Source organism: Eleutherodactylus coqui, chromosome 4, assembly GCF_035609145.1.
Source record: "Eleutherodactylus coqui strain aEleCoq1 chromosome 4, aEleCoq1.hap1, whole genome shotgun sequence".
Lineage (NCBI taxonomy): Eukaryota > Metazoa > Chordata > Amphibia > Anura > Eleutherodactylidae > Eleutherodactylus > Eleutherodactylus coqui.
In genome coordinates this window covers 28,282,103-28,305,924 of record NC_089840.1, presented here as the reverse complement: position 1 = coordinate 28,305,924, position 23,822 = coordinate 28,282,103, and the positions used below count along the sequence as shown (strand labels likewise).

At 44.0% G+C, this 23,822-nt stretch overlaps 1 protein-coding gene across 1 annotated transcript in view; it reads right to left on the bottom strand.

The window, feature by feature from the left end:
- Positions 1–224: 224 nt before the first annotated feature.
- The window catches only part of LOC136626446 (probable basic-leucine zipper transcription factor Q), a 29,029-nt gene continuing 5,431 nt past the window's right edge, over positions 225–23,822 (bottom strand). The window contains exons 2-8 of the mRNA XM_066601512.1: positions 20,734–20,891; positions 18,709–18,801; positions 14,933–15,638; positions 12,503–12,540; positions 10,085–10,201; positions 5,389–5,493; positions 225–3,552 (exon numbers count right to left, since the gene is read on the bottom strand). Coding sequence (XP_066457609.1) covers positions 3,022–3,552; positions 5,389–5,493; positions 10,085–10,201; positions 12,503–12,540; positions 14,933–15,638; positions 18,709–18,801; positions 20,734–20,891 — 1,748 coding nt within the window. The 3' untranslated portion in view covers positions 225–3,021. The remainder of the gene's footprint in view (positions 3,553–5,388; positions 5,494–10,084; positions 10,202–12,502; positions 12,541–14,932; positions 15,639–18,708; positions 18,802–20,733; positions 20,892–23,822) is intronic.

The window sequence follows — 23,822 nt, the reverse complement described above, 5'->3', positions numbered from 1 at the left end:
TCAGAGAAAGACAGAGGTCAGTACACAGAAGCAGCAATTATACCTTTTCAATTACCTGCCTGCTCGTAAGAAAAGATTCGGGTGCCAGCGGGGGTGAGCGGTGGGTTGCGGGAGTGAGCAGGGGGAGTGTGTGTGTGTGTGGGGGGGGACCTTCCAATAGAATGTGGTGGGCTGCAGTACGAAATGTGAGCAGTGAACTGAACCAAAAGTACAGCGGAGGGGGAATTTTTGTTTTTATTTTTTTTCCAGAAATTTCAAGAAAAAAGTTCTCTTTAGAATCAAACATCGAAGTTACAATACAAGAGAGAGAAATGAAGGCGGTGACATTCGCTCAGATGACCAAGAGGATATAAATGGCATTAAGGAAATTGAAATCAATACATATTGAATCGCCTTCCTGTTTTTTCCGTTTTGAGACTCCTCCGGCGTCTTCATCCCTCCGAGTGATGTATCCTCGTCTTCACTGCCGCTGACGGAGACTTATGGACACTTTACTACAATCCTCACAGAAACTCCCTATCCTTACTGTTAGTAATGTGATGCAATTAAGAATACATTTAACCCTTTCCAATCCACTGTCTAACGTCTGAAGACATTATGATTTAAGGCTGTACAGCTCCGATGTTGGAAGACATCCGTCGGGTTCACTTACTGTATATTGCCAGCCTCTCTGCTGTCAGAGCCTATCCGTCGTGTCACCTCATGCAGTGCTGGCTTTAGCCAGCAGATAGCGCCGTTGTATAACAGCAGTAAAAAAGTAAGCCCCCTAGGAAAACCAGGATATAAATAGGATTGGAAAGGGTTAACCACTTAAGGATCGGCCGCTTTTCAATTTTTTTTTTCATTTTTTCTTTTCACTTTCAAACAATGTAGCTTTTTTTCTTCTTCAGTAGACATAACCGTATGAGGGCTTGTTTTTTGTGGGACAAGTTGTATTTTTTAATGCCATCATTTGATGTACCGAAAAATGTACTGAAAAACGTAAAAAAATGTTTAAATGAGGTGAAATGGCAAAAAAAAATGCAAATGTGCCATTGTTATAATTTTTGGGGGGCGGGGTGTTTAAAGTGTGAAAAAACTTACATCTTCACTTCATTCTGCAGGTCGGCAGGGTTATGACTATAACAAGTTTTTATTTTGTTTTACTACTTTTAAAAGATAAGATGCTTTAAAAAAAAAGAATTGCGCTCTGTCGCCGTCCTCTGACTACCACATCTTTAGTTTTTCTTTGTTAGCACCGCATGAGGGCTTGTTATTCAGGGGCCGAGATGAAGGTTCTTATTGGTACTATTATGGGTGCATACAACGTTTTGATCACTTTTGTGGATGTTTTCAAATGGGCATTTGTAATCTGTATAAAAATGGTCTGTTTTTTGTGCGATTTTCAAGCACTTTGCATGTGTTTCTGCAAATTTTTTTTTTTTTTCAGTGCAATTTTTATCCGTTTTTGCATCCAATTTTTATGCTCATAAAACAAAAAACAGAAAAAAGGGGGGGGGGGAACGTACAGGCTTTGCACTGCTTCTCTTTATTTTTTTGGTCTCCATGGTTACATGCATTGAAAATAGATCCAAATGAGATCAAGAGAGCGCAATCTGTTTTTTTAAAATGCACCCATAGATTCGAATGGAAGATTTTTGTCCAAAAAACGCAACAAAATAGAACATTCTGCAGTTTTATTTGCTCGTTCTGTTCATCCGATTAAAAATTTGCATGTCTGACTATAAACATTTCAAATATTAAAGAATATTCAGAAACGCAGATAGAAAAATTGTTCAGGTGAATATACCTTCGTTCATTTATTTAAGATGAAATGACCAAAAAAAATGCTAAATTTGAGTAATAATTCTAAAATCTTTTTTAAACTAATTTCTACATTTTTTTAGGCCGCCTGTCCACGGGCATTGCGTTTTACCGCAAGCGGATTTATCACAGCTTTTGACTTCAAATGGAAGGTTCATCGCGGAAACTTGCACCAAATCGCGGCATGCCACGATTTTTATTACGCAAGCGGAAAATCACAATGGATTTCCGTTTGTGTACATTGGGATGCATTTTCAATAGTTGTCCTATGGAAAGCGTTTCATGCGTTACCCGTGTGCAGATTATTGCCGCCGGTAAGGCAATGAACAATCGCCCGTCTAAGTCTCATTAGGAGTTCCACCACTGATTGTTGGCCTCAACATTTGTCTGCATATACAGCATATGGCCACTGGGGCAACCGACCGGCTGCAGCAGTTTAGTGAGTGATGAACATCACTTCCTGTTTCAGCAGGGATCGGAACAGTGAGGATCGGGGCGCAGCTCTTGCCTGGAAGAACAGTGCAATGGTGAGTAATGGCTGTTTTGGGGGCGTTTTTTTATGCCATTCCCTACTCTGGGAAATCTGGATTCATCTGACCAGGAGATGTTTTTTGCCAGTGATACAATTTTTGCGCTATTTTGCTCCCTGGAGTCTTACCTTTCCGTTTCTCTTAGACACAATGGCGCTTTAACTGGTCATCTGCTGTTATAGCCCATCTGTGCTAATTAATACCAAGCTTTGCATTCGGACATGTAAGTTGGAGCATCAGCATTGTATTTGGCTGCTCTTGACTGTGCGGCAACTGTTCCTCATAAGAATTCTTGACGTCCTCCTTTGACCCCTTTGTTGATGAGTTGTTTCTGCCCACAAGATCCCCTTTCACAGGATGTTTTTCCTTGATCACTGCATTCCTGGTATACTCTCCACATGAGGGGATACAAGGTTGGCAGTGACTAGTCTAGCACCGATGACCAGTCCTTGTTGGAAGTCGCTCAGATTACCGAAATTGTCAATCTAATGTGGATTCAGTCTGAAACTGATCCACGGAAAACTTGTCATGTGATTTTATGCCGCACTCCGGGGTAGCTGGGATCATTTCCATACAGGGAAGCTCGATTCGTAAGAGTGCGGGGGGCTCTAATAAACCCTGGGGGGTTTTAATAAAGTGTCCATTCGGTGTATTCTCTATATTGTCACAAAAGACATAGTTCAGTAAATCAGCAGTTGAAATCTTGCAGTTCTTCGGTGGTGTACCCTAATGGGGGAACATGAAAACCGTGCTTTGAAATTAAAGGACTCATGTTATCCACTTTTAGATAAATTGATTTGATCTTGTAGGTATTGGAGGACGGACACTTAATTAGTCCGAATATCTGGTTGAACACCCTGGAACAGTAGTCTTTGTTGATCATTATTCCAGTGACGGCGACCATCACTAATCCGTGCCTAGAGTTCACACATTTGAACCTTTCGCTATCAAGCCTTGGCGTAAATGTTAGTTTTTGCTGTTGCGCCATTTCCAGCAGTTTGGAGCTCACACATTCATTTCCAGAGTATCTTTCATATGAAATGCCATCCACGAATGAAAATGTAGCATCATTCCAGAACATGTCGGGTTCCCAACTAATTCTTTCCTGTTCATGAGAACGAGTCTGAGAGTTCAGTAAGTTGTAGAACCACTCACAGAACCTTTGTCCAAGTTCATGACAGTCAAATAAGTGAAAAGGCGGCTTGTCTCTATTAGTCACCTGCAAATAAAGAGTTATTAGATTACTTGAAACTGATAGAATAAGGGGATACATTCTAAAGAGAACCTGTCATGCCCTCATGTCAGCAGGGCCCTCTGCATAGTTTCCCTTTTGTTCATTCCCCCCCCCCCCCCCCCGGCCCGCTCTTTTTAGATTCAACTTCCAGTGAATGTGTCAAGTGGGCGGTGCTTATTTTCAATCAAGTCTGAACTCACCAATTGACAGCAGTGGGGAACACCCACCCACTTGACATGTTCACAGTGCTATGAACTGAATCAAAGAAGAGATCATAGCGGGGTATGAGTTTAAACAAAAGAAAGACAAAGGTGGAGTCAGTAGGGTCACGGCTGCAAAACCATTGAGCTTTTTAAGCTATACTATATAATCTGGGGGGCCAGAATACAGTTTAGGGGTCTCACATGACTCACAGAGCTCATTCATATGTCTGGTATATCATTCCTCATTTTAAACATTTTAACGCATAAACCAATGCTAGGTGGGAGTAGGATGACGAGTGTAATGATACTTTTTTTTAAAGCAGGCCTCCAGGCCTGGACAAACAAAGATGGCCGTAGCACTTCTCTGGCTATCTGACATACACTGTGTATTTACTGCGTAGGGTATTGGTAGTCTAAGATACTACATGCTGCTCTGACTATCCGGCACTGCTCATATGGACAGCACTGGTTAATTACAGCAGGTGTAGGGTCTTGATGATGGATACTAATACACAGTGTGTATCATTGAAGCTGGTATGGTCATCTTTGTTTGTCCTGGCCCCCGGGGGTCTTTTGACTCACAATGCTCCCCAGACCCCAAAACCAGCATTATTGCCAAATATGCAAATGAGATGTAGACCTTCCGATGGGTGGTTCATATGCTGAGACTGGGCTCTGGGCTCTCTCCCACTTATTTGGCCCCAACCCCATCCCTATATCTTCAGCTTCCTTAGAACGTACAATGTCTACACTTGAAGGAGCCTGAAGATCTCTTACGATGACAAATCAGTCCATTGATCCTAACAGAGATATAACTAGAAGCACCTGGGCCTCAAGCCTAAATCTGTAGTAGGGCCCCCACCTAAAGGTGTCATCTATAGTACTGATGTCCTCTTATGTGGCAGGGAGGCCTTTAGAGCCCCATAAGGGCTTGAGTGCACCTACGGTCTCTTCACCCTCTATAGCTACAACCATGAAAGAAACGGAAGCCAAAGTGCATCAGTAACCAATAGGCACTAGTATGAAGTGGATTCCCCTTAAAGGGGATGTAACACCCATGGTTTTTTTTACTAATTAAAACCAGATAGTTAAGCATTTTCCATTTTCTCATCTGTTTTATTTTCTGATTGTAGATTTTTTTATTCTATAGTCTCAGGGCGGCCATCTTGCCTGAGCCGCAGTTATCAGCATTTAGAGAGATGCTTTACAGCAGCCTCATGGGCCACAGACACAATGGACAGGATGGAATCTATTGACTTCTATGGGAAAGTGTGTTGGGCATGCTCTGAGACTTGTGCAGGGAAGGGGAGAAAGTGGGCTGTGCTATCACCTATAGACTTCTATGGGAGAGTGCAGCAGGTATTATAGGGCTGACAGTAAGGGAATGTGGAGTGGAGTAAGTATAAGAAGTACACTCCCCGACCCCCCATTCCCTGTCCTATAAGCACTGTAACTCAGTTTATGGGGCTTGTAGGGCATTACAGGTTTACTTTAACATAAATAAAAATTGCATTTATACAATAGGATATTTTCTGAAAACACTTTTCTTTGAAACCAGCAGAACTAGTAAAAAAATAGGTGGGTTTGCAATAAATGCAATATTACAAAATGGCCTCACCTCAAACTGTGCAGATGATCCCGAGCCTCCTCCAAAGTTAGAACTGTGGCCTGTGATGGAATTACACGCAGTCTCTGCGCTGGGCGGCTGGTTACATGACGTGTCCTGTGGTCATAAAGACAAATTACATACTTTGTGTTGTATTTATTGTATCTCTTGGGCAATAATGTAGCTAAAGGTTCATCAGTAGAGATGAGCGAGTACCAAAATGCTCAGGTCCTCGTTATTTGAGTTGAGCTTTTTGGAATATTCAAGCTCTATTCAAGTAACAAACCCCATTGAAGTCAACGGGAGACCAAAACATTTTTGTATTGGGCCCGCTGGGTGCTTTTTTTATTCTCTCTCTCTCTCTCTCGTAACGAGCACCATCGAGTATGCTAATACTCGAACGAGTATCAAGCTCGGACGAGCATGTTCGCTCAACTCTATTCATCAACCCTGGTGCAAAAGTTCACCTTGGGTCTTCCGTCACTGAACTACTCTTCAAGGCCGCATGCTTTGCACAACTGTCCAAAGCCTGGAGGGAAATGCTCTCCTCTTTGCACTGATCTCCATCACTATCCTCTTTTCAAGCCTTCACACTTTCTTCCAACGCCCAGCCCCAACACACTCCATCCACATCAGCCCTTCCCTCCTCTCCTCACCTATGTATGGCTCCCATGCACTGTTCAACTTCCTAAGACGCCTTCATCCCCCGAATACTGTAAAGAAACACCTCAGACACCCACACAAATCCCCTAGCCATGTGCTCACCCTTGCTACTCTGCTACTCCTAGCTGCAGGGGACATCTCCCCCAACCCAGGCCCACCCCGTACTGTTCTCTACCAAAATGCCCCCCCCTGCCCCATTCAAATGCGCCCTATGGAACTCCCAATCTGCGTGTAACAAACTCCCAACTATCCATGACCTTTTCACCAGTAAACACTTGAACTTGCTCGCCCTCACGGAAACCTGGATACAGCAGTCCGATTCTACCTCCCCCGCTGCATTGTCCTATGATGGCCTGCAGTTCTCCCACACCCCCAGATCGGATGACAGACGCGGTGGAGGAGTAGGCATCATCCTCTCCCCAAACTGTACCTTCCAGGTCATTCCCTCAGCTCCCTCGCTTACCTTTCACTCCTTCGAAGTCCACACCCTGCGACTCTTCCGCCCACTGCCTCTGCGTGTCGCAGTTATTTACCGCCCCCCAGGTCCTACCCGCCTGTTCCTAGACCACTTTGCTGCCTGGCTCCCCCACTTCCTATCCTGTGAAATCCCAACCCTCATCCTTGGTGATTTCAACATTCCTACTAACGACTCTAGCTCCTCATCTGCCTCCCGGCTCTTAACACTTACCTTCTCCCTTGGCCTATCGCTAATCTCTGACTCCCCCACTCATAGAGATGGTAACACTCTCGATTTAGTTTTCCTCCGTCTCTGCTCCGCTTCTCACTTTACTAACTCCCCACTTCCACTCTCGGATCACAACCTTCTCTCTTTCTCCATCAGGCACCCTAGCATCTCTCCTGACCCTCCTATCTATCGCACCTCTAGGAACCTCCAGTCTGTCCGCACTAAACAGTTTGCCGAAACTATTCAGTCCTCCCTATCGCCCATCTCTCGCCTCCCCTGCCCTAACCTGGCAGCCGAATACTACCACACCACCCTCAGCCGTGCCCTGGATGAAGTGGCACCGCCCGTGACGCGAGCTGTCAAACGCAGACCACGGCAACCCTGGCTCACGTCCCAAACGCGCTTCATCCGGCGGTGCTCTAGGTGCGCCGAGCGGCTGTGGAGAAAGTCAAAGCTGCCAGCAGACTTCCTCCACTTCAAATTCATGCTTAAAATGTATAACCTAGCCCTTCACCATGCCAAACAAGTTTATTTCACCTCCCTTGTCTCCTCACTATCCCACAACCCCAAACAACTCTTTGAGACCTTTCACTCCCTCCTCAGCCCCAAGGAACAGGCCCCTGCGACAGACCTGACTGCTGGAGAACTAGCTGCCTATTTCAAAGAAAAAATCGACCACATTCGAAAAGAAATCTCTGAAAGCTGCATGGTTAGCCCTGATCCCAGCTTCATCAGCACTGCACCCAGCACCTACTCACTATCTACGTTAGAACCAACGACAGAGGAAGAAGTCTCCAGGCTCCTTTCCACTGCCCGCCCTACCACCTGCGCCAGCGACCCTCTCCCCTCTCACCTCCTCCGCTCCCTTTCCCCAGCTCTCATTACTCACCTTACCACAATCTGCAACCTCTCCCTAACCTCTGGCACTTTTCCCTCCTCATTCAAACACTCCATTATATCCCCTCTGCTTAAAAAACCAACCCTGGACCCGACTAATGCTGCTAACTACCGACCCGTCTCAAACCTCCCCTTTATCTCCAAATTACTGGAACGCCTGGTCTACTCCCGGCTTACTCGCTTTCTCTCTGACAACTCACTCCTCGACCCCCTCCAGTCTGGTTTCCGCTCTCTACACTCGACCGAAACTGCCCTTACAAAAGTAACAAATGACCTGATGACTGCAAAGTCGAGAGGTGACTACTCCCTACTAATCCTCCTTGACCTGTCTGCTGCATTTGACACTGTCGACCATAATCTCCTTCTCACTATGCTCCACTCTATTGGTCTAAAGGATACTGCTCTCTCCTGGTTCTCCTCCTACATCTCTGACCGCTCTTTCAGTGTTTCCTTTGCTGGTTCTATCTCTGCTCCACTTCCTCTCGCTGTCGGGGTACCCCAGGGCTCGGTCCTTGGTCCCCTTCTTTTCTCTATCTATACTGCCCCAATTGGACAAACAATCCACAGATTCGGCCTCCAATACCATCTCTATGCTGACGACACCCAACTATACACCTCCTCTCATGAGATCTCTGGACCATTCCTCCAAAATATCACCGACTGTCTGTCCGCTGTCTCTAACACTATGTCCTCCCTTTTTCTCAAACTAAACCTCTCTAAAACTGACCTCCTTGTCTTTCCACCTTCTAACCGACCTCCCCTCAACATCTCCATTCCAGTGTCTGGCACCATCATAACCCCCCAACGGCATGCCCGATGCCTTGGGGTCACACTGGACTCTGACCTCTCCTTTGCCCCCCATATCCAATCTCTGGCCCAAACATGCCACATGCACCTCAGAAATATTGCTAAAATACATCTATTCCTAACCACGGACATGCTAAAGACACTCGTGGTTGCCCTCATCCACTCCCGGCTTGACTACTGCAACTCGCTACTCATTGGCCTCCACCGCACTAGACTCGCTCCACTCCAATCCATACTAAATGCAGCAGCTAGACTCATTTTTCTATCCAGTCGTTATTCAGACGCCTCTGCATTATGCCAGTCGCTGCATTGGCTGCCCATCCACTGCAGAACTAAATTTAAACTCCTCTACCTCACTCACAAAGCTCTGCATGGCGCTGCACCACCATACATCGCCTCCCTACTGTCAGTATACCACCCAGCCCGCTCACTCCGATCGGCTAACACACTCAGACTAAACACCCCTGTAATACGAACCTCTCATGCTCGCCTACAGGACTTCACCAGAGCAGCACCCATCCTCTGGAATGCTCTACCCCAAGGCATCCGGACAATTCCCGATGCACGAAATTTCAGACGTGCCTTAAAAACGCACCTCTTCAGGGAAGCATACCAAATCCCCTGACCTAGTCCCTCGCCCCTCCCCTATGGTGCCCCACCCGGTTTGCCTTCTAATAAATGATCTGTACATAAAATTTCCTATTGCCTGTGTTCCCCACCCCCTGCACCTCCTGTACCACCCCCAACCCATTTGTGTCTAACCCAATGTATCTCACATTGTAATTGTTGCAATTGTTCTATTGTTTTGCATTTATCCATGCCTGAAAGCGCTGCGGAATAAGTTGGCGCTATACAAATAAAGATTATTATTATTATTATCTTACGTAGCCCCTTTGATGCAGCACTAGTGTAGTGGCCCAGAGTTGGGGTGTCTTTGAGGAAAGTGTTGTGGGCATGCTCTGTGACCTGCGCAAGGAGGAGGTGAGCTGTGACTGGAGGATTCTTTGTTATCTATATACAGGTGTCACCTATCATTGTAATTGTGCCTGTGATGATGATGAAATGACTACTGAGTACTATGTTTTCTCCACAAAACAGGAAGTATCAGATTATTATTTGGATTAGTGGCCAGTGTGAGAACTGCAGGATATTCTGATTTTAATATAAATTGTGACTAGAGATGAGTGAATGTACTCGTTTAGGGCAATTTCGCAATCAAGCAGCGCTTTTTTCGAGTAACTGACTACTCGGGCGAAAAGATTCAGGGGGCGGGGGCGGCGTGGTGGAGCGGGGGGTAGCAGTGGGGAACAGGGGGAAGCTCTCTCTCTTCCCCCCCACTCCCCTTTGCAACCCCTGCTCACCCCCGGCGCCGCCCCTCTTTTCGCCCGAGTAGTCAGTTACTCGAAAAAAGTGCAGCTCGATTTAAACGAGTATGTTTGCTCATCTCTAATTGTGACATCAAAGATGTAAAAAAAACAAAAATTCTTAAAAAATGTTGAATATAAAAACTTGATTTATACATGAGGTCACTTTCAGATGATACATGGCAGATAATAAAGAAAATATAATGGAATATTTAATAATATTAGCTACAAAGTCAGTGTGAAAACTTCTTGTACTAATTGGTTATCGTATTAAATAGCTCTAACGTCTCACCTCAAAATGTGCCAATGCTACCGACTGTTCAGCAGGGTCACCTGCAAGGCCAGAACTGTGGCCGGTACTGGAATTACATGTAGTCTGCACTCTGGACGGCTCGTTACATAACGTGTCCTGTGGTGATTAAGACAAATTAGACGTTTTCTGCTGTATCTTTTGGCAATATTCCACATAACCTGCATAGGACAATGATTTGCAAGTAATGTTATACTTCTAGTTCCACACGGGTTTCATAGGGCAGCGGGGTAGTACGGTTGTCAGGGGTGTAGCTATTATTCGTGAGGGCCCATGGCAAGAAAGTATTCCACTTCGCCGTAACCAACAACATCTACTCTCTGGGGAAAATTTACGAAGACCGGCATTTCCGGCCCCCGGCTTAGTAAGATTTTCCAGGGCACGCGATGCACTGAATACATGAAGAGGCGCACAACTCTTCATGCATTCAGTGCCCACCCCCAACTTGGATGCACATTCACAGAAGTATATGCCTGGTCACGACCAGGCATATATTTCTGACATAGTTTATGCAAGTTTTAGGCATAAATTATACATAAATCTGTCAGTCTGGGCGGCCCACTTTTTAAAAAAGTGGCAGGGCCGGCTGAGACAGAAGAAAAGTCGCAAAATGTTTGTGCAAGAGGTGTTTACTAGAGATGAGCGAGTATACTCGGTAAGGAACATTACTCGAGCGAGTAGTGCCTTAGCCGAGTATCTCCTCGCTCGTCTCTAAAGATTTGGGGGCCGGCGGGGGGCGGGGAGCGGCGGGGGAGAGCGAGGAGGAGCGGAGGGGAGATCTCTCTCCCCCCCCCCCCCAGCTCCCCGCCGCAACTCACCTGTCACCCGCGCCGGCCCCCGCATCTTTAGAGACGAGCGGGGAGATACTTGGCTAAGGCACTACTCGCTCGAGGAATGTGCCTTAGCGAGTATACTCGCTCATCTCTAGTGTTTACACAAACATTTGCAACCTTTGAAATCCAGTATACTGGCGTATAGCTTTCAGTAAATGTCCCCCTCTGTCTTTATATTTCTTTTCATTGCTTTTTACTCTACAGGGTCGGCCATGGAAAAGTACCCCGGCACCACACTCTTATAAAAACTGTCTAAAAGTAAATCTGCCTTTGATGTCCACAACAACCAATCACAGTGCAGCTTTCATTTTATCTCAGCCGTACAAGAAATCAAAGCTGCTCTGTGATTGGTTGCTATGGACAATAAGGATGTTCCTTTAGGCAGCTTCAGGACAGTGTGTTTGCAGGGTACTATTCCGTGGCCCCCTGTACGTACCCGCTGCCCTTTCCTTCTTCTGCACAATTAGTTTCTCTCTCAGTCCACATCATTATCAGTAATCACTGGCTTACACAAGACTAGAAGCCTCTTGGCCCCTCCACCTATCATTTATAATACCGATGTCTTACTTTGTGGCAGAGGGGCCTTCGGGCCTCATCAGATGTCAGGGCCAGGGTGCAACTGCCCCTCCTATAGCTACATCCTTCATAAGAAGGGCATATGTATAATAGAGGCAAACATGCAACCATTATAGGGTCCTTGGAGAGCAAGAATGTATGCAGGACCCCCATCCACAGAGGAACTGCATTATTAGCAAATAAGGAGGTGGAGAATTAGCCCCAGGGTCATCTTAACCCCTTCTTCACCACATAAAAATAAATGTATGTCATTTTCTGGTGGAATGGTATGTAGTGGGTGTGGGAGCTGAGTCTACTCTAAACTTGGCAACTGTTTTGAATGTTGAGAAGTACTATATACTGCAATACTGTAGTATTGCAGTATATAATACAAGTGATCACAAGTTCATGAACTGTAGTGGGATTTAAAGGGGTTGTCTGCCCATTTTTTCACTGATGACCTATTTCCTGGATAGGTCATCAGTAGTTGATTGATAGCTGCTTGGGACCCCCATCTATTAGCTGATCATCCGGCCTGCTGTCCAGTGCAGCAGGCTGGACGTTGTCATAAACGGACAGGAGAGGAAGTGTCGGCTTCATTCCCATTGAAATCAATGCGATAGTCATGTCGCTATGCACTTCCTGCTTCTCTGTTGGTCAGGACGTCACATCTGGTGCAAAAAGTTGTTCCATCCAGGATTCTGTCTGGACGCCATTTTCACCAATAGAAACGTGATAGAACCTGAGAATGTAATTCTTGACGAGATGTGAACAGGCCTAAAAAATGTTATTATCTTTCAAACGTTGGGTTGTGATATACGGCGGAAGATGACACTTAGGTGTTTTTCTGCTTGGGTTATACTTTTTATCAGTTATTGTGGTTGGTGTGGTGACATCACAGTATTCAGCTGCAGCAAGTATATATGATGTCACCAGTTGTGTTTACTACAATTAAACCTTTTGTTTTGTATTTCACTTACTAGTATACTAAAAAATAGTACATTTTACCCACCTTTACATGATCATCATTGACAGGGTGCTCTGTTTTACCTGCATCAGAAGAAACTATATATCAGACTCTGTTATACACGTACCTGATACTATATATCAGTTATGCCATGTCCTTTATGGTTCTCTCTTTCCTCCCTCATCACACAGGATGCCCCTTCCTGGTTCTCCATTTGCCTTGTCACACAAAATGCTGCTTTTGTCCCCTCCCCTCACACAAGATGCCCCTTATATTTATCCCCTCCCTTTTCATCACACACGATGCCCATTTATGTCTCCCTCTGCCCCCTGTCACACATGATGCCCCTTTATTTCTCCCTCTGCCTATTGTCACACATGATGTCCCTTTATTTCTCCCTCTGCCTATTGTCACACATGATGCCCCTTTATTTCTCCCTCTGCCCCCAGTCACACATGATGCCCCTTTATTTCTCCCTCTGGCCCCTGTCACACATGATGCCCTTTTATTTCTCCCTCTGCCCCCTGTCACACATGATGCCCCTTTATTTCTCCCTCTGCCCCCAGTCACACATGATGCCCCTTTATTTCTCCCTCTGGCCCCTGTCACACATGATGCCCCTTTATTTCTACCTCTGCCCTCTGTCACACATGATGCCCCTTTATTTCTTCCTCTGCCCCACTATCATACAAGATGATGCCCCTTGCCTACCTGACAGCACTGTTTAACGCTCTCCTAGGTCCTACACTAAGCAGATTCTCTTGCACAGTGATTGACAGTTAGAACTTACTCCCCAGCTCAGTCTCCCCTCCAGTGTCCTGAGTGGAGGAAACACCATTGGAGGGGAGGATACTGAGCCAGGAAGGAAGTTCTAACTATCAATCACTGCGCAGGAGAAGCTGTACAGCGCTCGCGTCTGGCGCACCACGTAGAGCATCTAGGCATACAATTAAACAGTTCAGTCAGGCAGCCTTAGCATGCCAAGGGGTCCTCTGCAGATTTTGCCAAATAATGCCGATTTTGTTGCGTTTTTAACTGCAGAATGTGTTTTGCGGATTTTTGAGTTTTTTAACTGTAGACTTTCACAGCGGAATTACATCTCCTGTATGTTAGAAATCCACAACAAACTCCACAAAACATCCTTAATTCTACAGCAGATTTTAATCGTCTTTAATTATTTAGGCCCATTTACACACAACGATTATCGCTTAAAATTTAGTTCAGCATAAAAACCATCTTCAGCCAGGCAGCTGATTGCAGAGACCACACCCTGTGATTGTCCATGGGAGCGCTGATTACATTGTTTTCAGCTGCTGTATGCAGATAACAGACTGCTGGCCGTTATCTGCATACAGCAGAGGGAACTTCATTTAAATGAAAATGAAGGTAATAAGCTACTAAAAGACATTAGTGCCCATTAGTAGCTATGCAAAATGATCACTCAAAACTGTCACTCAAACTGTCTTTTGAGCACATTTTGAGTGATCAACTTTGTGTGTAAATGGGGCTTAAGCCAAACCAGAGACTTCACCATAAGGAAAAGATAAGATCTTTAGCCAGATTTAGCTTCTCATCAGTATACATTCTTGTTTGGCCCTGTGATATGGCTCCAGAGGGGTTCTATATCTCCTTGCGGAGAGCATCAACTAGACATAAGGACTATTAAATGTTATGCAATGCTCCTCTAGAAAATTTGCTTTGCTGCAGAGGCATTGTACCATCACTCATTTGCATACAAATTTCCCAAAGGAGCATTGCATGGCCTATGATTTTCCTTACACCTACTTGGTGCTATCCACAAGAAGAAACTGTACCTCTCCCAACCCACATCACCAGCTTCTCATCTTGTCATTCAGAGTCCTACTGCATGCTGATGAGGGGCAGGAACCCTGAAACTGCTATATGAACTTGACTATCTTTTTTATTATGGAGACGTCTTTGAATTGGTTTTTATATAATCATATAACAAGTCCCATTAAAGGGTTGGATACTAAATTATAGACGAGCTACCTTCCAATAGGTTGTCCTAGAGAGGCAGTGTTCCTTGTTTTGGTATAAGAGTTTATTTACATGTCTCTTTTCCCAGGAAGCATTGCATGGCCTATAAGACTTTCTATGCCTACATGGTGCTCTCCACAAGGAGAAACAATTCACTTCAGACCTGCATCTCATCCAGCCCACAGAACCTTGAAACAGCTGCCTACTGATAGGTAATACTTCCTAATCTGAAAGTTTCTGGTTTGGTTTATTTTTTTAGTTGTGTTGAAGCCTGTTAAAAAGAAAGGTTGGATATTAGCAGATACATAATGTGGCTAGCTTTCAATTTTGGGTGCTGTGGAAGATTATTCCATCAGACATTTGCATAGTTTTTTTCCCATGAAACATTGCATGGCCTATGACAATCCTTGTGGTGCTCTCCACAAGGAGAAACATGACCCCACTGGACTTTTAGAATTCATAAAATTAAAGACTTACTATTGCTCAGTGCTTGACGCAAAAGTATATTTTGCATCTCTGTATGCGTTATGAAGTCTCCCATCAGCTTGGATTGAAAGTCTTGTTGTTGCTGGAGAAGCTGTTGTTGGCTGTGCTCATGTTGGGTGTGCTGCTGATTTAGTTGGTCTACTAGGGTCTTCAGTATCTTGTCTTGGATCTCCTGTTGCTGGAGGAGCTGTTGTTGGCTGTGCTGCTGATTTAGTTGTTCTACTAGGGTCTTCAATATCTTGTCTTGGATCTCCTGTTGCTGGAGAAGCTGTTGTTGGCTGTGCTCATGTTGGGTGTGCTGCTGATTTAGTTGGTCTACTAGAGTCTTCAGTATCTTGTCTTGGATCTCCTGTTGCTGGAGGAGCTGTTGTTGGCTGTGCTCATGTTGGGTGTGCTGCTGATTTAGTTGTTCTACTAGGGTCTTCAATATCTTGTCTTGGATCTCCTGTTGCTGGAGGAGCTGTTGTTTGCTGTGCTCATGTTGGGTGTGCTGCTGATTTACTTGGTCTACTAGGGTCTTCAATATCTTGTCTTGGATCTCCTGTTGCTGGAGGAGCTGTTGTTGGCTGTGCTCATGTTGGGTGTGCTGCTGATTTAGTTGGTCTACTAGGGTCTTCAATATTTTGCACTGGATCTCTTGTTGTTGCTTCTGATGTTCAGACATGAACTTTATAAATGGGTCCACATCATTGGTAACCTAACACACAAGAAAGATGTATGCTACACATAATTACATCAAAGGATTACAGTAAAAGAACATCCCATGTATTGTCTTCAAAGCAAATAGTTTTGCTATTACACAACAATCTAGAAACCTTTAAAGGCAATTTCGACCCAAAAGCATAAAATCTCCGGCTTATGAGTAAATCAGAAGTGAGAGCAAAGGCCAAAGTTTGGTAATTATAGTTTATCTATTAACACAGACCCTATCCTTTTGTATTCAGCTGTGGCGGCCATTTGGCAAAAAGAACAACAGAAAGTGTAGCCGTATTCCAAAAGTGATTACAGACTTAATTATTGATGACTAGAGATGAGCGAGCACCAAAATGCTTGAGTGCTCGTTACTCGAGTCGAACTTTCAGTGATGCTCGAGAGTTCGTTTTGAGTAACGAACCCCATTGAAGTCAATGGGCGACTCGAGCATTTTTGTATATGATTGGTGCTCCGCTAAGGTTTTCATTTGTGAAAATCTTAGCAAATCACCAAAGTCATGTAAAAAGCACAGAAATGGATAGGGCATGCGAGGAGCAACATGCAGGGCTGCATTTCGGGCTCCGAGGTCTCACTATTAAGCCACAATAGTGGCGAGAGTGAGACCCCCCCCCCCCCCCCCCCGCACTGTCAGCATAAAGATCGTTCTCCTCTGCCACAGCTGTAACAGCTGTGGCAGAGAAGAACGATGTTAGCCCATTGAATTCAATGGAGCCGGCAATACAGCCGGCTCCATTGAAAGCAATGCGCTGCCGGCGAGCGCGGGATGAATTTTCAGGAAGGGCTTAAAAATATAAGCCCTTCCCTGAAATTCATCCAGAAATGTGTAAAAACAAAAATATATATACTCACCCGGTCCCGGCAGACGGAGTTCAGCTGCGACCGGCGGCAGTTCTCCTGAACTGCTCTGAGTAGTATTCAGCAGCCGGGGATTTCAAATCCCCGCCTGCGGAATGAGCTGCCTCTGATTGGTCACAGCCTGACCAATCAGAGGCAGCTCTCACTCACACCCATTCATGAATTCATGTATTGCTGGCTCCATTGAATTCAATGGTCAGTGCTCGTTTAATCGAGACGAGTACCGCGTGGTGCTCGTCTCGAGTAACGAGCATCTTGAGCACCCTAATACTCGAACGAGCATCAAGCTCGGATGAGTATGCTCGCTCATCTCTATTGATGACCCATCCTCAGGATACATCATTGATAGTCGATTATTGGGCTATGCCTTTCAGGATCCCCGCTCTTCAGGTGTTTGCTGAGCCTGCTTTCAATGCGGACATAGTCAAAAGCTGACAGCTCTTTCCATAGTGCAGCAGCCCAGGTACCTCCTCCTGAGTAGTGCTAGCTGATCTTTTGAAAAGTTTGGTTCGGCCAGTTCACTGAATTTTGGTAAAAAAAGTTTGGTTTGGTCCAAATTACTGAATCTTCACCAATGCCTCTAAAAATTAGTTTGTGTGATGATTACAACTGCTGCCATGCAGCGCTGGGGTCCAGGGTTCAAATCTGACCGAAGACAACATTTACATGGAGTTTGTATATGTTCTCCCTGTGTTTCATAATAATCACATTTATTTATATAGCACAAACATATTACACAGAGCTTTATATTACTTGATATGTTCTGCACTCATTGGGGTTTACAATCTATATTCGACCATTAGTAAATTTTTTGTAGTGTGGGAGGAAACCTACAAAAAGCAGAACATACAAACTTCATGCAGATGTTGTCTTTGGTCAGATCTGAAACTAGTACCCCAGCACTGCAAGGCAACAGTGCTAACTGCTGAGCCACCATGCTTCCTCTTCCTTCCTCATCGGCACTGTGGATGATCACTCAACGTGCTCAATAAAATACATGTACGATACAACTGTCTGCGTGTTATTAGTTACATTGTGTTTGTCTATAATTGTGACTCCGATACATTTTATTAGTAATCAATGCAGAAATCTAGATAGGATCACTTACTTTTTCGTGCAACTGCATGTATGACTATCTCTTCATTGATATCATTGATAGACTCTGCTGTCATTTCACGAACTGGATTGGCTCTACTTTTATGGCATGTCTGATTTATAAGTCATTACTAGAGATGAGCGAGCACCAAAATGCTCGGGTGCTTGTTACTCGGGACGAAATTTTCGCAATGCTCGAGGGTTCGTTGCTCTGCCGGGGACCAGGAGGGAGCGACAGCCTGCAGCAGCGGCGCAGAACGCCAGGAGAAGTGAGTAATGATTTTTATTCTTTGCTCCACTGTATTGCCGGCGTATAAGGTGACAGTTGGGGGGTCGTCTTATACGCCCCGTCGCCTTATACGCCGGTATATATTTTTATTGTAACACATTTCTGGATGAATTGCAGGGAAGGGCTTATATATTTAAGCCCTTCCCGACAATTCATCCCGCGCACGCCGGCAGCCCATTGCTTTCAGTGGAACCTGCTGTATTGCCGGTTCCATTGAATTCAATAGGCAAACATCGTTCTTCTCTGCCACAGCTGTTACAGCTGTGGCAGAGAAGAAGGATTTGTCTTCTATATGTTCTCAATGGGGTCGGCGCTGCTGCCGCCGGCCCCATTGAGCGCATATAGAGAAGATTTATGGCCTTAAGATGGACGGTTGGGGTTCTTGAAACCTAAAATACTCCTAACACTCTCCCTATAGCAGCTCCACCAAGACAGCACTTTCCCTGATCTCTGTCAGAATGCATCTGTGGCAAGCCGCGGGAGGGGCAGATTACAATACTCGGGTGACACCTGATCTCGCCAGCCACTCACTGCAGGGGGGTGGTATAGGGCTTGAACGTCGCAGGGGGAAGTTGTAATGCCTTCCCTGTCTTTCTATTGGCCAGAAAAGCGCGCAAATTTCTCAGGGAAGAAAATGAAAGTAACCCGAACACCGCGTGGTACTCGTTACGAGTAACGAGCATCTCGAACACCCTAATACTCGAACGAGTATCAAGCTCGGACGAGTACGTTCGCTCATTTCTAGTCATTACATGATAACTTTTAGAAGAAACACATACAGAACCTTGGGAGGATCCGTTGATGACTGATGTACCTGTGGTGGTTCCATACAATTCCCATGCTCAATACATTTTTCTTTTTCCAGGATCTCTTCTAGTTTTTCAGCCCCATTGCTACATTCTGGAATCTGTAATATGAAGCATAATGATTTACTATACAAGTCTAAAAGCCCTGAAAACGGTATACTGAATGTGCAAATGTGCATACTATAGTGTATTACTACTAGTCAATGATATGTAACTCAAAAAATTTGCTCAAACTTTTTAAAGCATACCCGTTTTCATCAAGTTTTCTAAAATACACCCAGTTCTCCTTACCCTCTCACTTGTTAGTGTTTGCACCCTGTTTCATGCCTGTAAGTTATGATTTTCAGGTGTTCTTCCCCAAGGCTAAGCATTTTGCCAGTAGTTCACTGTCCTGTATTTTATTGCCCTTACAGTGCATGCTGAATTGAGCTGGCTTTGGTCCAATCAGCAGGGAGACAGTCTTTGATCTGAATACCAGCCCCTCTGCTTATCCAGGACAATCAGGTATTTATAGACATTCTGGCCAAATGGCTAGTAAACCCATTATAATGTGTGCATTAACAGACTGACATACCCACATGCTGTAATAGCAGAGTGACTGTGGACATCATTACCACAGTGTCTGCAGATCTGCTAGCCTGCAGTCTGCGAGTGCAGGTAGCCCCCTGTGAAGGTAGCTCCTCCCCCTGTTGCTATGGAAACATCCTTGCGTTCTTGTTATTACAGAAGCACTGTACCTAATGACAGAGAGTTGATTGCAGAGAAGCTAGAAGGGAGACCCCTAGTGGCAGCTACTTCATATGTGATTTACATTGGTAAAGCAACAACATTTTTAATACAAGTATATTACAGAAATGATGAGACAAACACAAGCTGGTAGATGAGCAGTTGTCTGAAAAGTTAATGCACCTTTAATCCCTTATTGCCCCATGACATACAGTTATGTCATGGAGGTTCAGGTTTGTATGGAGGGGGATGGGGAGTTGATCCTGCTCCATACAATGTGGATGTCGGCTGACACCTGCCCGCAACAGCTGCAATCAGCACTCTCACTGATTGCAGCTGTTAACACTTTAAATACCGTCATCAATTCTGACAGCAGCATTTAAGTGCTGCAATTAGAGTTGCACTTTTTTGGTCACCCCGTCTCCAAAAAAATTTACTAAAAAGTGATCAGAAAGTCATATTTACTCCAAAATAGTACTAATAGAAAGATAAAGCTGTCCCTCACACAGGGCAGAAATGAGCCCTCGAACAACTATGATGATGAAAAAATAAAAAAGTGGCTGTCAGATTTTTTATCCAATCTGTCTCACATCACTTCGGGAAAGTAGTGATCCTCCGCCGCGGCTGTCAGGAGGATCGCAAAGTGCCTCCCATTGTTTTCAATGAGGAAACATTGCATTTCGTGCATTTAGCACACGGTGTGATGTTGCTGCCGACCCCATTGAAAATAATGGGCAATGGAGGGGCACATCTAAACATAAGACAAAAGAATGGGGTTCATATTCAAGCGAGATTTGTACGTCTCGCAAAGCACAAAACTCTTACGAATGTGTCGGTCGTGTGAAAATGGCTTAATACAGCAAAAAAAAATTACATAAATGTGCCATCGTAGTAATCCTACCGACACATAGAATAAAGTTATCATGTCATGGTTGTTGCAGTGAGTACACCGTACAAACAAGACGCCCCTCCCCCAAGATGGCGGAGATGTGCTTTTTTTTTTCCATTTCACTCCACTTAAAATTTTGTAAGAGTCTTTCACTACATTGAATAGTACACTACTTAGTACGTTGAAAAATGCAACTCATCTCGCAAAAAAAGCCCCCAGAAAGCGACACTGATGGATTAATTAGAGAGTTATCATTTTTCAAAAGTGAGGAGGAAAAAGCAAAAATGAAAAAAAAATGCGGTTCTTAAGGGGTTAAGTAATATTAAAGTAATGGCTTCTTAATTCTAAAAGTTTGCGAGTGCTGGACGGAAGCTCGAAGGTCCTGCATATTAAGGAAACGGGCTTTCTGTTCATTAACCTGGTGGTGCAATGAATCCGCAATCTTGTCCTTGCAGTAAGTTATCACATGTGGGGTCAGAAGATCCAAGTTTCCAGCTGAGAAGGACGAAATCTTATTTTTTTCAGCATAATCTTCTACGGCTTCGTGGATGAACTTGCTGAATGTTGAAATTAAATCTATGAGGAAAAGGGATATAATGATTAAAGATACTAAGAAATAGTAATATGGCAGGTAGGTGAGAGAGACATAGATAGATAGATAGATAGATAGATAGATAGATAGATAGATAGATAGATAGATAGATAGATAGATAGATAGATAGATAGATAGATAGATAGATAGATAGATAGATGTGAGATAGATAGATAGATGTGAGATAGATAGATAGATATGAGATAGATAGATAGATAGATATGAGATAGATAGATAGATAGATAGATAGATAGATAGATAGATAGATAGATATGAGATAGATAGATAGATAGATATGAGATATATAGATAGATAGATAGATAGATAGATGTGAGATAGATAGATAGATATGAGATAGATAGATAGATAGATATGAGATATATAGATAGATAGATAGATAGATAGATAGATAGATAGATAGATATGAGATAGATAGATAGATAGATAGATAGATAGATAGATAGATATGAGATAGATAGATAGATAGATAGATATGAGATAGATAGATAGATATGAGATAGATAGATAGATAGATAGATAGATATGAGATAGATAGATAGATATGAGATAGATAGATAGATAGATAGATAGATAGATAGATATGAGATAGATAGATAGATAGATATGAGATAGATAGATAGATAGATAGATGTGAGATAGATAGATAGATGTGAGATAGATAGATAGATAGATAGATAGATAGATAGATAGATAGATAGATAGATAGATATTAGATAGATAGGAGATAGATAGATAGGAGATTGATAGATAGATAGATAGATAGATATGAGATAAATAGATAGATAGCAGATAGATAGATATGTGATAAATACATAGATAGGAGATAGATATGAGATAGATAGATAGATAGATAGATAGATAGATATGAGATAGATATGAGATAGATAGATAGATAGATAGATAGATAGATATTAGATAGATAGATAGATAGATAGATATGAGAGATAGATAGATAGATATGAGATAAATAGATAGATAGCAGATAGATAGATAGATAGATAGATAGATATGAGATAAATAGATAGATAGCAGATAGATAGATATGAGATAGATAGATAGATAGATAGATAGATAGATAGATAGATAGATAGATAGATAGATAGATAGATAGATAGATAGATATGGGTTGTTGCTCCTGGTCTTGGAGTTAGGTAGGAACTGTGATCCTAGAGATTATAGATAGATAGATATGAGATAGATAGATAGAAAAAATGTATCTCATGTAGAGTACATAAATGCATACAGAATAATAGATGTAGCAAAAGTTAACTTGACATGTAATGCATCCTTATAACTCCACTACAATGCAGTGTCAGTCATGGTAATGATTGCTACATCTGTACAGAAGCTGAAAGAAATCAGAATCCGTATTATACAGGCAGAAGTGTTGTGTGCGACCAGCAGACACTGAATGGCCATTGATTATCACAGCCCCCCCATCTTGTAGCACTTTGGACCTTCTTGGGCTTTTAGGACCGCAATCATTCCATGTATACTCTCCACACTATTACACAAAGAAACCCCCACAAGATTGGCAGTGACATCCCGGCCCGGCTAATCTAGCACCGATGACCCGGCCTCATTGGAAGTCGCTCAGGTCGCTGGATTTTCCCATCTAATGTGGATTCACACTGAAACTGATCCACGGAAAACTTGTAACGTGATTTTATGCCGCATTCCAGGGTCACAGGGAGAATTCCCATACAGGGAAGTGCAAAATGTGAGTGTGCCGGGGTCTCTAATAAAGGGCCGTTCAGTGTAAGGGCTCAGTCAGACGGGCGTTTTTTCACGCGATTTGCGCATGCGCATGCGTCCGGCGATTTTATAAAACCATTGCTTTGCAATGGTATCGGACACATGAGCGCTTTTTATGCGCTCGTCCGATAAATTATAGAACAGAAATCGCAGATCGCACCTATCTGCGATCTGCGATTCCTGTTCTCTTCTCTATATGCGCTCAATGGGGCCGGCGGCAGCAGCGCCGATCCCATTGAGAACATATAGAAATCAAATCCTTCTTCTCTGCCACAGCTGTAACAGCTGTGGCAGAGAAGAACGATGTTTGCCCATTGAATTCAATGGAGCCAGCAATACAGCCAGCTCCATTGAAAGCAATGGGCTGCTGGCGAGCGCAGATGAATTTTCGGGAAGGGCTTAAAAATATAAGCCCTTCCCTGAAATTCATCCAGAAATGTGTAAAAACAAAAAAAATATATATACTCACCTTGTCCTGGCAGCTGAGAGCTGCCCCTGATTGGTCCCTGCGCTGAGCCAATCAGAGGCAGCACTCACTCACCCATTCATGAATTCATGAATGGGTGTCAGTGAGAGCTGCCTCTGATTGGTCAGGCTGTGACCAATCAAAGGCAGCTCATTCAGCAGGTGGGGATTTTAAATCCCCGGCTGCTGAATACTACTCACAGCAGTTCAGGAGCACTGCCACCGGCCACGGCTGAACTCCGTCTGCCGGGACCAGGTGAGTATATATTTTTTTTATTTTTATACATTTCTGGATGAATTGCAGGGAAGGGCTTATATATTTAAGCCCTTCCCGAAAATTCATTGTGAGATCGCCGGCAGCCCATTGCTTTCAATGGAGCCGGCTGTATTGCCGGCTCCATTGAATTCAATGCACTGAACAGCGCTGCACTGCTCCGGCCCGTTTCTATTGAAACGCGGCTAGGAACAGTTTTTTCGGGCTATTTTTTTGGCTGTCATCCGTCATGCGATCTGCAAATCGCGGGAAAAAACGCCCGTGTGACTAAGGCCTCAGAGTGCAATGTGGAACTTGTATGTTTAATCCAAGGCTACATTCACAGGAGCGTCAATCTTACGCGAGTTTTGTGCGCTGTGAGGCTGTGTGTACATTGTAAATGAGGAATAGGACCTGCTCT